General features: G+C 38.6%; 1 protein-coding gene across 2 annotated transcripts in view; it reads right to left on the reverse strand.

Moving 5' to 3' along the window:
* Positions 1-1,081: 1,081 nt before the first annotated feature.
* The window catches only part of ORMDL1 (ORMDL sphingolipid biosynthesis regulator 1), a 40,606-nt gene continuing 24,000 nt past the window's right edge, over positions 1,082-17,687 (reverse strand). For both annotated transcript variants that reach the window (XM_075180038.1, XM_075180039.1), the window contains exons 3-4: positions 3,492-3,643; positions 1,082-2,823 (exon numbers count right to left, since the gene is read on the reverse strand). In XM_075180038.1, coding sequence (XP_075036139.1) covers positions 2,688-2,823; positions 3,492-3,643 — 288 coding nt within the window. In that variant the 3' untranslated portion in view covers positions 1,082-2,687. The remainder of the gene's footprint in view (positions 2,824-3,491; positions 3,644-17,687) is intronic.

Consider the following 17,687-nt stretch of genomic DNA (forward strand, 5'->3'; position numbering starts at 1 on the left):
CATTGTCTAGCCTGCTGCCCATCAATCATATTATGTCCATCTTGCACTTTTCTTTACTGCCACTGCTGTGTGGAAATGTTTCCTAGATGTATATGAACTGCCGTGTGTATGTGCCATTGCTCTATTGATTAGTAACCAGACAGCACGTTGAGGACTTAAGAGTTCACTGACAGGACTGTTAGCTTAGCTGCCTTAATCCCATTGGTAGTTTTCTTTGTGGGGGCTATCCCTCCTGTTTCTGTGTTTGTTAAACCTTTTTAACATATGGGTGGGTGGGAGGGCCCAAGGGCAATTCCATCTTGCAACTTTTCTTTTCTGCCACTGCTGTGTGGAAATGTTTACTAGATGTGCTGTGAACTGCCGTGTGTTTGTGCCTTTGCTCTGTCGCTTAGTATCTAACCAGCTCGCTGCAGTCTTTGGCTGAAGCTGTATTAAAATAATATTGTGACCTGTGAGGTGGTCAAAATTGACTGGAAATTAGTGTTATTGAGGTTAATAATAATGTAGGAACAAAAAAAGGCAAATTATGTGATAATACAAAAAAATACAATACACAAAGTTAATACAGATCCAAAACTAAAACATGGTGGTCAGTGAATATCTGTACTTTATGGACTTAACAGTATTGTGTTGTGAATATATTTGACTGTGGGGACCTGGGGTTGTGGTATAACAGGGAGTGATATGTGTAAATACATACCCCGTACTAATAACCTCCTGTGCTCTTTGCATTGTTACAATATTTGTAGTATTATAACTGTGTTAATCTTGGAAGTGTGTTTCACTCTGTATCCTAGAGTAAAGTGTGCATGCACTCCCTTAAACCAATAATATGAAATGCAGGGGTAAAGTAGTGATAACTGGAGCAGTTTAAATATCTACCTGTCACAGTCTAGGTAATTTAGACTGTAAGCTGCAATGTGGCAGGAACTGATGTAAATGATTAAAATTATTCTCTTTAAAGCACTGCATAATATATATACAAGAATAATGCTCCATACTTAATTTTAAATGAAAATGAGGTCATAGACCAGCAAAACTGGAATCTATGTCATATTCTTATTTAAAAAATAATGAAACATCAAGGGCAAATGTTGTTTTATTCTGTATACTGAAAAGCAACTGAGAGAATGAAAATATAAAAGGGGAAATAAAACCATTTCAATAGTAATAACAAAAACATGATTTATGTGTACATTATGTGCAAATATTGTTAGCTTTATTCAAACAACTTTATTCAAAAAAAGTAATGTTTTCCATCTTTCTAAAGAGAAGAACATACATTTATTGGTTTAAAAAAAAAAAAAGAAAAAAGACCAAAAATGCCGTTCTGGCACAAGAGGTTCACTAGAGTAAATATACTTGTTATAATCAACCCAAACCGTCACACTAATTTGTAAGGTGACTTTAGATTGCTCCTACTGCCTTCATTGTAAAACTAGCAAATTCAATTTTGCATACAGCCACTATTACAAATTTCCACTTCGACCACTGTAAATAATATATAAACATATACACACATACAGTTCCGTATAGTTGTCTATGCCATGTCATTCCATTGATTATACCATACCAACTCTTGTCTCTTGACAAATTACAAATACACACACACTAATATATATATATATCTATATATATATCTATCAGCATATACACATACATACAAAACAAAAACCCTTTAGACTTTGGGGTACAGTTACCTATAAGGACAATTAACAACCTGAGGAGATTGGTTAACAATAATACTTCTTCTTGTTGCTAATCTAAAACAGTAGATTTCTAAATGCAATGTAGATAAGACTTCTCCTCTCGTACCGACTTTAGATCATCATACTGAACACTTTCAAAAGACTGCTGGCTGCTAAAACAAATGGTTCAAAGCCAGTATTAACGTCATATAAAACCAATTAAAACAATAACATGGTTTATTCCACATTCTTCTGAAAACAAGAAACTACAGAGACTGTGCCACTGAGCAGAACTCTACAATGTATGGTTTAAATGAGTCACAAAGAGAAAAACACAATCAAAATATCTTAAATTACTTCATGAAACTAGCAAATGCTTATAGTTCTGAATGATGATGTTTGTTACGAGATGACTATTGAAAATACAATGGTGAGTGTTTCAGGCAAAATAAAAACTATACAAGTGAAACCCACCTAAACAGTGGAGCAAGCAAATACAATAAAGGAAAGAGAAAAAAAATACTAGTGCATTATCAATGCATCATGCAGCACATTATGTCAGCTAGTGAATCATGTTGCATGTACAAATTAATTTCCTACTCTTGATGAAATGATCAAAAAAAAAGGGTAATGTTTCATTTTGCTTAATAACCGATGTTCATGATATGCCCATTTGTTTTCATGGATCGGTTTCTACCTTTTTTTGTAATACAGGTCAGTCTTGTTTATACATTGCAAACATCGGATCATAGCTGGGCCCGCCCAGCCTCACAATGAAAAACCCTTTCTCTACTGCTTTCAGATGATTCAGAGAGATTTGCCTTCTTATCAAAGTCAGTGTTTAATCCAACAGCTTACAAAGAAGGAGCCGTTATAATTTTACTGTATAAACTGTTAAAATGGCCTAGTTGGCTATCCATTTCATCAGAATAGATAATACCCAGAGCCAAGAATATCTGCGCTCAAAATAAAAAAATATAGGTTTCGCAGGATTCCTGTTCAGTATTTATTGATGCCAAAGATTCGGACTCCATGCAGTTGAGGTAATTTTGGAATAAGAACACTGAGAAGAGAAGCTGTGTTGATGAAGAAATGCGTTGGGTCATACTTTGTATAGAAGCTGGTCAGGAAGTATCTGTTATCAGAAAGAAATTAATAACAGGTAAGATAATTTTAATACATTAAAGTCATATAGTGGTCAGGCAGCTAGTCTATACATTACACAGAGAATAATTGTATTTATTTAAAATAACAACCATCATCATCATGTGTTACTATAACCTATAGGTCCATTATACCTAAACTGAGGCTGCTCACAAAAAAGAAATTTCAAATACTTATCAGAAATAAAGTGTTGACAACACACTTCATTTTTATACCCTGCCCCACTGTGTAGTAAATAACCCCCTCCTGAATCATTCAGTAACAGGAAACTGGATTGCATCACAGCTTGCTCATTTTTACTGCTTAGCCCTGGAGGGACTGTTTAATTTCCTATAACTCTTTCACTATTGCTTGAACAATCAGCATGGCAGCTCCCTTCATGTTAATAAATGCTAGTATGCAGAGAAATAAGATTATCTGAGATGAATACATTATTTCCATATGTTAAGTAGAACATTTGTAGAAAACAACTAGGCATACTTATTATGATAGCTGTATAGCCCAATTACCACTTCCCATTAACCTGAATTAATACCAGACAGCAGCTAAATTTTGAGTCGATTTGTGTCATGAGATTCATAACAAACCATTGCTATTTGTTAAAGAGTTTAAACTAACCCTCTCAATAAAATAACTTACAGAATAATCGGAGAAATTGTGAAGAATTTTCTTGATGAAGTAAACTGCACCCCATAATCTAGCTGTTCCCAATGTGTTAAAAGTCTGGCTTTGCCCTGGTCTGGTGTTTCGAATGGTGTGCCCTTCACTGCATGTAAAAATACATACATTCCCTGTTGAGGAAACAAATAAAATAAAAAAAAATAGAAATACATTAAATGCAGCAAGACAGAGCAGGATTTAAAATGACACATTTACGAGTCCAAATGTCATCATATGAAGTCCATTTTGTGTGGGGAATATTTTTAACATTACAGGAGATGGAAATGTATTTTCCACATGATGAAATATTTTATCACAAAGTTTACCTCTTGCATCAAGTACTTAGTGACTCAAAATCAGCAGAGCTTTTCCTAAAGCATTACAAACATAAAAATGGATTATTGAGATGAGTTATCAGTTATTCCCATGAGTACAGACACATTGCAAGCAACTGAGAACATGTGCATGGTCAGATTGCCAAGCTTGTGAAATGTGTTCTATTTTTGAATACAGGCTTACAGAGAATCTCAAATCTGTTTGAAGATCGTGTTAATAAATTACATATCCAATGTCACAAGCAGACCTTCATGTTTCGCAACAATAGCAAAGTATAATTTATGAGGTCAGAGGTAAAACATAGCTTTGCTTTTAATTCAATTACTCATCACAATTTAAGACATTTGATAGAGTCTTGTCATAGAAAACTATTAAAAAGTGTGTGAAAATTATTTGGGACACCTCTTTCTTTGATGTATGGTTGAAACCCTAACAAAAGCCTATTTGATGATATATGGGGTGAGACAATGTAGGTTGCCAGGGTTAAGTGCATACATACATTTTATACATTTATTGCATTGTCTATATTTCATATTTGAAGAACAAGTCCTTTAATCACAATTTTCATTCAAACCAAATGTATTACTATTTCTGAAGAGCAAGATTTACAGCACAGATTAATTATACTTAGAATGAGGATTGAGTTGATTATAATAAAATATTTTATTGACACCTGGAGGGTGTTTAACAGATTGGTAATTGGCAGTTGCCTCTAAAATCTACCTGCTCCCCCTTAAGAGACAAGCTAGGTGCCATCAGCACAAGGGAACTAATAATTGTATACAATAGAATGCATTTTAATTATTTTTGCTTTAAATATATTTCTTTTAGTACTACATAAAAGGAATTCAATAGATATGTTGGTGCCATTACAAATAAAAGCTATATTGTATACATAAGAATATCTGTTTTTAGCCCACAAAACAAGTTATGTGGTTTATAAACCTTTATTAAAAAATTTCAAGTAGTATGACAATGGTTTTGATGTGGGTAAGTGTATTTTAAAAATATATAGTTATGGACGGCTTTCGTTTTTAATATAATGCTGATCACACACAGGCCAATGTCCAATTCATCCACACTTCTAGGTGACCAAATTGGGGAAGAACCAGTGGTTTAGTGCAATATAGAGGCTGGTAAGATGGACAGAAAATAGTAATGTCCGATTATTGTATTCCAAAAGGCACAGGCACAGCCCACCTGGCTACATTTAAGAACCTGGTGGATAAGTCTATTTTCTCTTAACCAAAACCACTAAGATAAATTCAGGCCATCAATGAGCTTGTGTTTATAACAGTCCAACAAGTGTAAATAAACAAAGTACAACCAAACAATTTAAACCAGCAGGCACCATCTTAGGTTTCAAAGTGGCAGATAGGATGGATCTGACAAGCACCATACCGCCCTATCACAGCCTGTCGTTGCAGTTGAAAAATACCCAAACACAGGCCGATCACAGTAGTTTCCTCTCTACCCCCTCCAGCGACCCAATTTCCCTCTGCCTTCTTTGTGACCCAAAGACTTTGCCTTTAGCCCCATTTCCCACATAACTTAATGTCTTCACCAATATTCAGTTGCTCCAGGTCTTGTGCATGTATCTATACTCAATGACCACTATAGCTAACAAACGACCAACAAAAAGGACAATGGATTTAAAGTAGACCAGGTCAACAAAAGGGACAAAGGGCTATAAAATCAGCAGGCAAAATCAAGGGCCCCAGAGACACATAAGGTGCTTTTCAGTTCTTTTTTTCAAACTTTGTAATTTGTGTGGGTGCACCCATTTCCAGATGTGAAACTAATACACATAAAATGTGACATTAAGATATAAGTGATTTTTTCATATCTGGAGTATGTAGGATTATCCTGGTGCGATAGGGTGGTTCTTAATAAATTGATTTGTATGGAGTTTTGTTACTCCGGGTGTAACTATCAGCACAGGACTCTTGTCACCGTATAAAGGGAATACTGCATTTCATATCTAATCTAGATTCATGGCGTCCTTTAGTGTCAGTAATTACCTTTTACAAAGACAGGAGAAATGGCAGGAAAGTGCAGATGACGAATTTTACTGTAATACATTAAACAGTAATGGGTCAATGGAAGAAAGGACATCACTACTTAATGATCTGAAAAACATCATGTATAAACAAACAAAAGTATTCTGGAATAGAACCATGTTTAGTAATTATCTCAAACAACAAATGATACCAAGGGGCTTAAGACCTAAGATCTACCCAGCTTTCGAGCTCTTTAATGAGGAATTGAAAAAGAAATGGGAGGGAGCCCTAACTAGTTGTTCCAATGAATTGATAAATATATTGATGGAGCATGATAACTCATTGCTACAATCATATTCATCGGATATCACTGCATTGGGAGATAAACTAAAAAGATTTGATAACTTGGATCAATTCCAGAAAGCATATGACAAATTTAAAACTGATCTTGACCAGTTTGAACAAGCAATAATTGACAAAAAACATCATAAGTTTGCTAGAGATAAAGGTGACTATCAGAATAACAGAGTTTTTAGATGGGATACTATAAAAACGAAAAGGGTCACATCTGGTTATAGCACTTCTGAAATAGAATCATCAGATAATGAAACCTCCAATCAGTCCCCATCAGTTAAGGACAACCAAACCTCTATACGGGATTTTTTAGACCTAAACCTGAGACGTCGGGAAGGAGGAGGAATTATGGGCACAGGCCGTTACGGAGGGGGGGGGGGGGGGATACAAGACCAAAAAAACGAAAAGCTCTGGAGGAGCAAGACCTTCCTGTACAACAATTACCTCCCAGGAGATACAATCGGAAACCACGATATTAGATGATAAAATAAAAATTATTAATCTCTCTGAGATTGAAATTACTCCGGATCAGAGATCTCTTAGAAAAAGGTCTATCTTTTTCACCCACAAGGAACCTTAACAGATTTGAATGGGAAAAAGATCTTAACCTTTTCTTCAGAAAGTTACTTTTAAAAAAGTTTTTTGCTACAAAAACCATACAACTTCCTCAGACTTATATCATAATCCGAAGAACTAAAACTTGATTCGGCTGAAGAATTACTAGCACTACGGATTTTAGAGGAATTAGATACAACAGATAACTTGTCATTATCTTTGGATCAAGATGTAACTAAGGAAACCTTACCCCCAAGAATAAAAAGAAATCTATGTTTACACCAGAAATGAACATTTGCCCACAAGTGAAAACGTATAAAGATCTCGTCTCTAAAGATCTGGATCAATTATACTATCGAAAACAATATAGATTTAAAAAACAGTACAATCTTACGAAGGGGGAGTGGAAGGCACTCAAGGAGATAGAGGAATGGGATAATATAGTAATTAAACCATCCGATAAGGGTGGCAATATTGTCTTATGGCCCAGACCTCAGTACTTAATAGAAGTGTATCGACAATTAAATGACACCAGCTGCTATAAACGATTGATTTTCAATCCAGCAGCTAATTTCCAACTAAAATATGATAAGCTGATTCAGGATGCACACATCAGAGGTATTATTTCACGTACGGATTTTGACTTCCTTACGGTACGTTATCCCAGAGTGGCCACTTTTTACATCCTTCCGAAAGTACACAAGGATGAGACAAATCCTCCCGGGAAGACCAATTGTCTCTGGAATTAATAACCTTACAGAGAATGCTAGCAAGTATATAGACACACAACTACGTGACTTTGTAGTCAGCCTTGACTCTTATGTAAGGGATACCTCAGATGTACTGACAAAGATTAATAATATCAATATCAATGAGACAACTAAATTAGCCTCACTGGATGTGGAATCATTATATTCCAACATAATTCACGAACAAGGCTTAAAGGCAACTAAATATTTTCTGGATATGAGATCGGTAGATAATCTGAATGATTTCATTCTAAATTTATTGGAGTTTGTTTTAACCTGTAATTTTTTCATCTTTGAGGAGAAATTTTATCTCCAGATAAGAGGAACTGCCATGGGCAGTGCGTGCGCGCCGACATATGCAAACCTCTTCCTTGGCTGGTGGGAGAGGGAAATAGTCTTCACTGAGGAGAACCATATCTACACTAGCCACATTGTTATATGGCTGAGAAACATCGATGATGTTTTGGTTTTATGGGATGGTGAAGAATCTTTATTCTCAGAATTTGCTAGGACCCTTAATAGAAATTACCTAAATCTTAAACTTACCTTTGAAATACACCAGGACTACATAAATTTTTTGGATCTAACTATACGGAGATCAGTTGATGGACATCTCAGCACTGACATTTACAGAAAACAAACTGCCACAAATAGCCTCCTTCACTCATCCAGCTCACAATACCCTGCAGTTATCAAGGGTATCCCTAAAGGAGAACTTTTGGGAATGAAGCGTAACTGTTCAGAAACACATATCTTCAATATGAGAGCGGATGAACTAAAGAGTAGACTTATCTCTAGGGGATATAGCAAACGTGTTATTCGTAAGGCTGAAATCTTGGTCAACACATGAGAAAGGGAGGATCTTATCTACGCATCTCCTATGAAGGGATTGGAAGACCAAAAGATCCGGCTTATAGGCTCCTTCTGTTCAGAATGGAAGCAGATTGAAAAAATCTTTCAAAAACATTGGAGGGTCCTTAAGTCTGACGACGATCTGGATAAAATCTTTCAAGATAGAATATTAATAACATGGCGCTGCTCTAAAAATCTGAGGGATAGTCTGGTACACAGTACCTTATCCACGCCAAGAAAGAGGGACCATAGCAGACCCATTGGATTTTTTTAAGTGTGGGAAATGTCAAGCATGCCAGTACATGGTTCAGACGAAGACATTTAAGGATCGTTATCATAGAATATGGAAGATTGATGAATTTTTGAATTGCGATTCTCCTAACGTGATCAATTGCCTTGTATGTCCGTGTAACTTGAAATATGTCGGCATGACTAGCAGACCTCTGAAAAAGAGGGTGCTAGAACATATTGGCAATATTAGAACAGCGGAAAGGGATTTACACATTCATAAAAAAATTACTACTGTAGCGAGACATTTTCTTAAATGCCATGAGGGTAAACCAACAGGATTACAAGCGTTTGCATTGGAAAGGATCCATTTGGGTCTACGAGGGGGTGATATGAATTTGGAGCTTCTTAAGAGGGAAACAAGGAAGATTTTCCTTTTGAATAGTTTGGTTCCCAAGGGTCTTAACGACCATAACAATTTTTCAGTATTTTTATGAGTTACTTCGATGTCACTAGTTACAGTTTTCATAATGACTGAAGTTCTATGTACAACAATTTATATTTTTCACATTTGGACCTCTTATCTGGGTCCCTTCTCTTTTTTCTTTCTTCACTTTGTTTAGCTATTTTGTCACTTGGTTTTCACGTCACACATTTTACTTGGGTATTATTCCGCACATTTCAGTTGAATATACAAAACTGAACCATCCCAACTTTATTGGGATCCTAAATATAATATTTAACTGCATTATGCATTTTTTGGCATAATTGGTTTTGATGTCATCACTTTTTTCACGTTTCATTTTATATATAAATAGAAGTAATCAAATAATTGTAAGGGGATACCAACTCAGAGTAAAACTCCAAAATAGCTCCCGATATAATCCTATTCATGAGTCCCTGTCTCTTCCTGTGTTTTTGGGTATAGACTGACCGTAATTACATTGTATAGATTATCTTTTTGTGTTGATTACTCAATAATGGTTGATCTAACTGGGATTTATACCTATTGTTGGACCCTATCTGAGCTATACAATTGTAAATTTTCAAGTTATGCTTTTTTGCATTATGTCCTGAATAATGGGGATAATATTTCAAACAATTTCAAATGAAGTACCCGTTATGAATACATGGGAATCTACTAATTCCTCATAATCCCCTGTTAAATAGACTTATTATGTTTTTCCATTTCTGGCATATTCCGTTTTTCACACTAATATATACTTACATCTTTTATGACCATAAGTCTTTATTATTACCGGCAGCATCGAGCGCTTTAGTAACCATGGTGACCGCTCAATATGACGCCTTGTAGGAGGCGAATTATTAACCTTATTCACATGAACGCTATAGTGTCGCCATGGCAACTACTCACCATGACGTCTCACAAGGGGCGTGCTTTTCTCTATAAATAACCAATCAGGACGCCAGGTCGGGTTGCCTTGACAAAGCTTAGCAGAGTGAAACGCGCGTCAGCGTTACACGTGCTGCTTCTCCCTTGTTTCTAATATATTATTATACAGTTTGGGATGCTGTAGGGCTGAGCAGGTTTTGTAGTGTGGCTACTTAGATTAGCCGATATCATAGGCTTCAATTATAAACTTAATAGCAGTACCAGTATAGGACTAGCGGCTGATGGCACTCACAGTCTGCTATATCTTCTCTCTGTATGAGTAATACTGTTTAAGCAATTTATGATACACTTTCATATTCTACCTCAAATGAAAGATAAGGGATGCATATAACTATTGGACATTTGTTATTAAAAGCTATGATTAAGATCACTACAATCTATTTGGGGATCATTTTCTTATGTGTAATGTGATTCCTGACCCTTAAAGGGATATTTCCCCCATATATAATCTTTGACTGGTGGGATCTGGAATTAATCCCACATGACAAATACCGGGAAAAATAAATGATTGGGGCATACAATAAGAACGCATTATGATTCCTTACTCTCATTATATATAACAATCAGAGAGAGGATATTTTTGTATCACCAATCCCCAATTAAAGACACATATCTACATATGGCCAATACCCATTGGATTTGTGATCTAATCCTTTAATAAATACTGCTCAGCAGGGAGTCTATGATAACTCTCTAGTATACTCAGCACCCGTCTTGAATTGATAAAGATTATTGGAGCATCAGTACGTTTCGATAGTATATCTATCGATCTTAACAGTTACTATCTTTGGTTCATCGTGTCATATACTTGTTTTTAATATTTCACTACTCCTAACCACATTCAAGTAACTATATTTTAATTGACATTAATAAAATTCATATAAGTTTTAAATAAACTCATTATCCTTTAAGTGCCCCAGAGACACATGGTGCTTTACAGTTCTTTTTTCAAAATCAAGGGCACGAAGATGAGGAAAAAAAAAAAGTTTGTCAGTAACAATAAATCAAAGACGATAGCACCTAAGTTATGAAGCAAAAACCTTGCCAGTCCTGTACTTATATAGGACACAGATTCCTTTAACAATACAACTCACCACAACGATACAAAATAATATATGATACAATATGTCGTTATTGTCCTAAGTATGTTACAACTGACTTGCACTTTATTTTAAATAGCCATATGAAATATATGATTAATACATGTGCGACAGGATGGACCGCCTACGTCACCCTGCCTCTTGTTGCTGGGAACTGGCTGGGCTTACTTTGACATCGTTCCCTTTCGGTATCCCAAATGTGCCCTCTCACCACAGTAGGAGGGGCTTACGGATGCTGCCACCACTGGACTCCTTTACCGGCATCCAGTACTGGGTAACTGACGCTGCGAGTGTTCCCCGTTACTGGTGCACCTGGGCTGGTACCCCTGACCTCTTCCTATGGATCAGGGTTACTGTGGATGGATCCCCCCTGGCCTATCACACTAGCCAGAGATGCTGAGTAGCGGGCAGAGCGGTGGTATTGGATGCTGGATCCAAATCTCGGAACAACTGGGAACTGATTGGGTCTAAACTGTAGGTCACAGGAATCAGCATAGAGAAGTTTCCAAGCAGGTCTTTGAAGCAAGTGATGTTTATTTGCTCCTACACTGGTTGATACCAGTGATCAGGTGAGATGAAACAAAAAGAACAACTTTTAATACAAAACAGTGCTATTTTTATACACATCTGGAGACTAGTCTCAGCAGGGGGTAACCCGTCCTCCTGTCCCTTTAACCAATCTGGATTAATTCCTGCAAGTGAATCAATCCAGAGAGGTTTAACACCTTTAACATTGCTGCTAGTGGTAGGGGGGAGTATACTTCCCTCCTGTTCAGGAGTTGCCAGGGAGAGGGGGACTCTGCCCACTCTCCTCCCCTGGTGCCTCTCTCTGATTTATCTTTTAAATCTTCTGCCTAAACTGACTTACAGGGACTGGGCGCCGGGGTCTAGCTCTGCTCCCTGGTCGAACATAGTACCAGGGGAGAGCAGCCAGATCCTGGGGCAGCAGTCCCTATTTGATTCCAGGAGGCTGGTTGTTAAGTCCCTCCGGCAGCCACTGAAGCTGGCTGCAGGAGGGTGAAGGGGAACCAGGGCTGCCTCTGCAGCCTCAGCACAGGGTAAGTACTCTGTTTTTATTATACACATATACATTGCACATACATCTACATTATACACTGCTGGGGATTTAACCCCTACGGCTCCGGGTATTAACTCTCCTGGCGCCAGAGATCATTTTAAGATGGCCACCGCACTCGTGCAGCGGACGGTACTTGGGGGACCCGGCCACAGTAGGAAAGTAGGATTAGTTCGTAATCCTAACTTCGTCCGGCTGATGTGGTTTCTTGTGTTAGACACTTGAATCGAGATCTCTTGTAAAAACTCAAAGAGAACACACATTAAGGAGTCTACAAAAACATTGAGATCACATGTGACCACAGAAGGTTTAATAAGAGGATTGTTTTTACTGCTTTATAAAAAAGAAAAAAGAGAAAGATTCTCAGATGCTACTCTAGTCTCCATAAAAACCCTGAGCAAATATATTCTTGAAGCACATCCTAAGCTATTGCAAACCACGGACGACCAGTTGCGGTGGTCCTAGTTATAATTGCTTAACTTATTTAATTATGTCAGAACCTCTGGACTAGAATTTGAAGCACTCTATTGTGCAATGACCTTTCTCATGGATGCATCCGAGATATACCTAGATAATCTGCTATGCTGCAATCGTTGTCTACCAATTGCCTACCAATTTGTCTTCTGCCCTTATGTCCAGAATGTTTGTGTGCAGCTGTTTTTTGTGGCGTAGTCATCCGAGCGGATCCAGACTCCCATTTTCTTGTAAGCAGCCATGGGAATTACTCGCACCTTGGTGAAGTTCCTTGTAGATATATATATGCAGAATTAAAGATAGGTGTACTGTAAATTTATGAAAGTAAGGAAGTCTTGCTTCTTCATAGCATGGAGAATGAACTTCACAGTTTCCATATGATCTTGAGTGGTAATTTCATAAAGCTCTGCATAATTTTTGCCACCCACAGAACTCATTGGAGGTTGAGCTGGGAATTAATCATTGAGAGGGCTTTGGCCCAGGTTTCTACCTAGAATAATGCTTTCCAGGTCGATAGCTTCATGCTTATTTAAAGTGCTGTCGAGAGAAAGAAAAATGGAATCCTCTTGTTCGCTGGTCTTGAGGTAAATATAAAATTTGCCCCAGGAAACCTTTTGAATCACTAAATCAAGTTTATCCCAAAGAGAAAAGTGCTTTCAAAAGTAAGAGTGGCCAAACAATTCTATAATTGGGGGTCAAAGCCAGAGTGCTCTTCACTACAACAGATGAAGCCATGCAGAAAGTGTAATCGTGTCTAGTGAAGTTTCCCACAGACATTTTATGATCAATGCCTTTGAGTAGATACGTCAGATAATTTTCTCCTGTACATCCTTATGCAGGATATCTGCCCATACTCTGAGTACCCTGAAGACTGAGGCAACAGCCACACCAGATTTGAGTGCTGAACACGAGGAAATCTGAAGTTTTTTGAAACAGCTTTCCATTTACCTGTCCAAAGAATCTGTTAGTGGGACTCCATCCTCTATTGCAATAGTAGCCGTAGCTGAAAGACTAGGCACAGTTGCATCAATTGTAGATCGACCACCACCTTGAAGCCTCTTCACCGTCAAAAAGAATAAATGTTAAGTCTCTTGTGATTAGGCTGGCATCTGTCTGACTGTTCCCATTCCTTATTAGTGAGATCCTTAATATCCGTCTGACTTTATACTGATCCTTCAAAGGGAATCTTAAAGCAGGAAGGAGCTAGTGCAGGGGTGGCCAACCAGTAGGAGCGTAAGAGCCAAAAAAGATCTATAGATACAGCAAAGAGCCAACTTTACCTTCTATATATGTGTGCATATACATATAAACAGTATAAACACATGCATACATACTGCACACACATACATTGAAAATATAACATAATTTACAATATCTTGCTAAGTGAAAAAGAAGATATCCAGCATTGCCAAAATGTTAAAAATAATAATCAACTCAGCACAGCTCTTAACTTGCTACTGTGTCCAGCAGAGGAGAGTTCAAAGAGTTACTTACAGTCTCTTCACAGTAGCTCACGGTGCATCTGTATCCACAATCACTGTGGAGGGAACTGTTGAAGTGGGGATAAAACAAGTCATAAATAGCCAACAAGCCCCTCAGACCTCTTCATATTCCCATCAGATATCTCCACATGCCCCTTACATACACATCAGCCTCTCCACATACCATCAAATCTACCCACATGCCCCAGAAATGCCCATTAGATATCCCCACATGCCCATCAGACCTCTTCAAATGCCCAGACCTCTCCTTACCCACCAGCCCTCATCATGTGCCCCTTAGATACCATCAGACCTTCCCACATGTCCCTTACATGCCCATCAGCCTCCCCACATGCCATGAGATCTATCCACATACATCATACATGCCATCAGATGTCCACACATGTCCCTTACATGCCAATCAGACTTCCACTTCACATGGCCCTTACTTACCTGTCACACTACTCATACAGACGCTGGAGCCGGCGCAAAGGTAGGATGCAGTGCATACTACACACTCTTCTCCACATTCCCTGATTGAATAGCCTGTCCTATCATGACCTCCCTGCATTATGCTCTCGGTCAGACGAGCTGTCAGATCTGCGGCAGTTGGCACCCGGAGCACTGCGGCTGGGTGATACTCTCGAACAGCCGGCCAGGAGCCTCAATTTTAAACTCACAGAGCGGCACGTGGCTTAAGAATCCCTGGTTGGCCATTGCTGAGCTAGTGTATCATCGATTTTCATGTGTGACGAAACCCACTGAATATGTACTTTTTGTATCCCCATGTCCCCCTAGAGTGCCCTGCCCAGCACACATTATGATTTCCTGCATTCCGTATGGTGGCTCTTTGTGCCTGATTTAATCTCTTAAATTAGAAAATGAGTGTTATATTTCTATACTTTAAAATCCTACAACACAGATGAAAGCACAATACAGCCTGATGCTCTTATGAAGAAATAAGAAGGAGCAACAGAGAGAAGTTGTGGGTCATTGTATTGAAGACCAATGTAATGATCCTGCCAACTGAGTGAACACGGAGATTGGGGGAAGTACTGCAAAAATGACAGTGAAGCAGGACCACAGAATTCCTGATGCCGAGTGTAAAAGTGATTAAAATGTAATAAAAATGTACTTACCTTCCATGGTGGGCGGGGGCTGCAGGAGGGGAGCCTTCAACCCTTGGCAGCCAGCTTAGAGTGGTTACTGGAGGGGTTTACAGAACAGCCTCCTGGATTCAAATGAATCCAGGAGATGCAGAGCTTTCAAAGATTCCACAGTGGTGGTGTGACCATATGGGCTTACTTCGCTACCCACTCTGTTAGGGGAAGAAGGATGAAGGGATGTTCTTCTTGCACAGTTTATCTGGGTTTTTCTGTCACCGTCAGTAACCGACTGTTACTGACCACTCCTATTGGTGTTACCTTGCCACCAGACACTCGCCAACTGCAAATGCCAACTGTGCAATAGTTGTAGGAGAATTCAGCTGCCACCACTAAGCTCCCTCAACAGTGCCTAGAACCGCTTGCTGCAACGCCTCTTTGCTGTGGTCTTGCTGGTACCTCCTTACCGCTTACTATGGATCAGGACTGCTGCATAGTGGGCAGAGTGTTGACACAGGTACGCTGGGTTCAACACAGGACAGCCGGGAAATGTATTAAAAGTGTCAATTCTTATATGTTGGTCACAGGATACAACAGGTAATAGTCTCAGACAGAATTTTCAAGCAGTGATGTTTAATTGTTCAAGAGTCCTGACAAGGACCTTTCCACACTAGTTGCAGGTACTAGTGATCAGCCAGAAGTACAAATGGAATAATACATTTTACATGGGCAACAGGATTTTACACACATAACCTGGCAAGAGGTAATCCAGCCTCCTGCCCCTTTAATCAATCCAGGTTGAGTCATGGAGGGGTTGACACCTTTTTACATTGTTGCTAGTGGCAGGGGGAGTGTACTCCACCCCTTGTCTACTAGGTGCCAGGGAGAGGGGGGCTCAGCCTCCTCTCGTCCTAAAGAGTTTAAAATCAATTCTGGGGACCCTACCTCGGGGTCTGGCTCTACCGCCTGGCCAAAAATAGTACCAGAGGGAGAGGGACTAGGTCCTGGGGCAGCAGCTCCAGTATGCAGCTTAGCCTGCTTGGTACCCCTGGAGGTGCTGCATCTCCTGGATTCAAATCCAGGAGGCTAGTCTGCAAAACTGGCTGCCGGGATGATTCGCTCTGCTGCAACCCCTTTGACCATCACTGGACCTCCAGGGCACAGGTCAGTGGTAATCATATTTCAGAAGGAAATAATACTGACACGAAATTCCCTAAAGTGTAAATACTGACATGGGTAAAATACCTAAAGTGTAAATATTGACATGAATAAAATACCTACATGGAGAATATACAGACAATGTAAATTCTGACAAGGAGAAAATACCTACACAGTTTAAATACAGGGAGTGTGACTGATGACAGTGAAAATAACCACAGTCACGCTGCAGACATTAAAACGGTAAAGGCAGCGGGTTTGGCAGCTGTACAGAAGCAATCCGCCGAAGATCTAAATTCTAATAGGTGCTAGGTGTTTGACAGTGTGGGAAAAAGCGCCCCTGACGAAAGAGTCAGGGATGCTGTCATCAGGGACGCTTTTTCATGCGCTGTCAGAGACACAGCCCCTAGATTATAAATAGACCGAGCGTCTAATAGAATGTCATTCTGCTGCGGGTTGTTCCTGTATTCAGAAGCTGTTGCGCGTCTTGGGAACACTTTTTTTTTCCGTTTTACCAAGTGCCGGTATATTAACCCCTCCCGTACCAGGTATTATCCCTCCCGACGCAAAAGTCCATTTAAAGATGGCTGCCGCAGAATTTAGGAACAGGTCACAAGTATATTATATATAGATCGAGGGGTCTGACTTGTGATTGTACATAATGTAAAGTACAGTAGCACTGAAAAAGACACGAAGATGCAAATTAAAACGCAGCTAATTAACAACATGAAAGGAAACTCGTAAGAGGCAGTGGGTTTTAAAGCTCAGAATAGGATATATATTACTGTACAAAAGAAACAAAACTAAACTACAGTATATCCCAAGTTAGACCAAATATATTTCTTATTTATACTACGAAGGAATATAGTAGTGAAAACTGCGATCTACTGTGGTCAATAAACTGGTACCTCTAATTTCAATATATCGACATTAGTTAAAAAGAAAAAAAAAGAAGAAACAACAAAGTTTTAAAATAAAAAATTCATATTAATAATCTAACAAGTCTAAATACAGAGAATTCAAAATGTAATTGATTGACCAATACACTACTGTACCATGCATATTAGCATGAATGATGATATGCATAAATAGATTGTAAGCTTGCGAGCAGAGCATTCTTACCTGTTTGTCTGTATTACCCAGTATTACTTATTACTGTGTTTGTCCCCAATTGTAAAGCACTACAGAATCTGCTGGCACTATATAAATAAATGTTGATGATAGAATATGCTCTTTATCCAGTCAACCGTATTCAAAATTGAAATACCATTATAAGGTCACTAATGAGGAGATCAA

Source organism: Mixophyes fleayi, chromosome 7, assembly GCF_038048845.1.
Source record: "Mixophyes fleayi isolate aMixFle1 chromosome 7, aMixFle1.hap1, whole genome shotgun sequence".
Lineage (NCBI taxonomy): Eukaryota > Metazoa > Chordata > Amphibia > Anura > Limnodynastidae > Mixophyes > Mixophyes fleayi.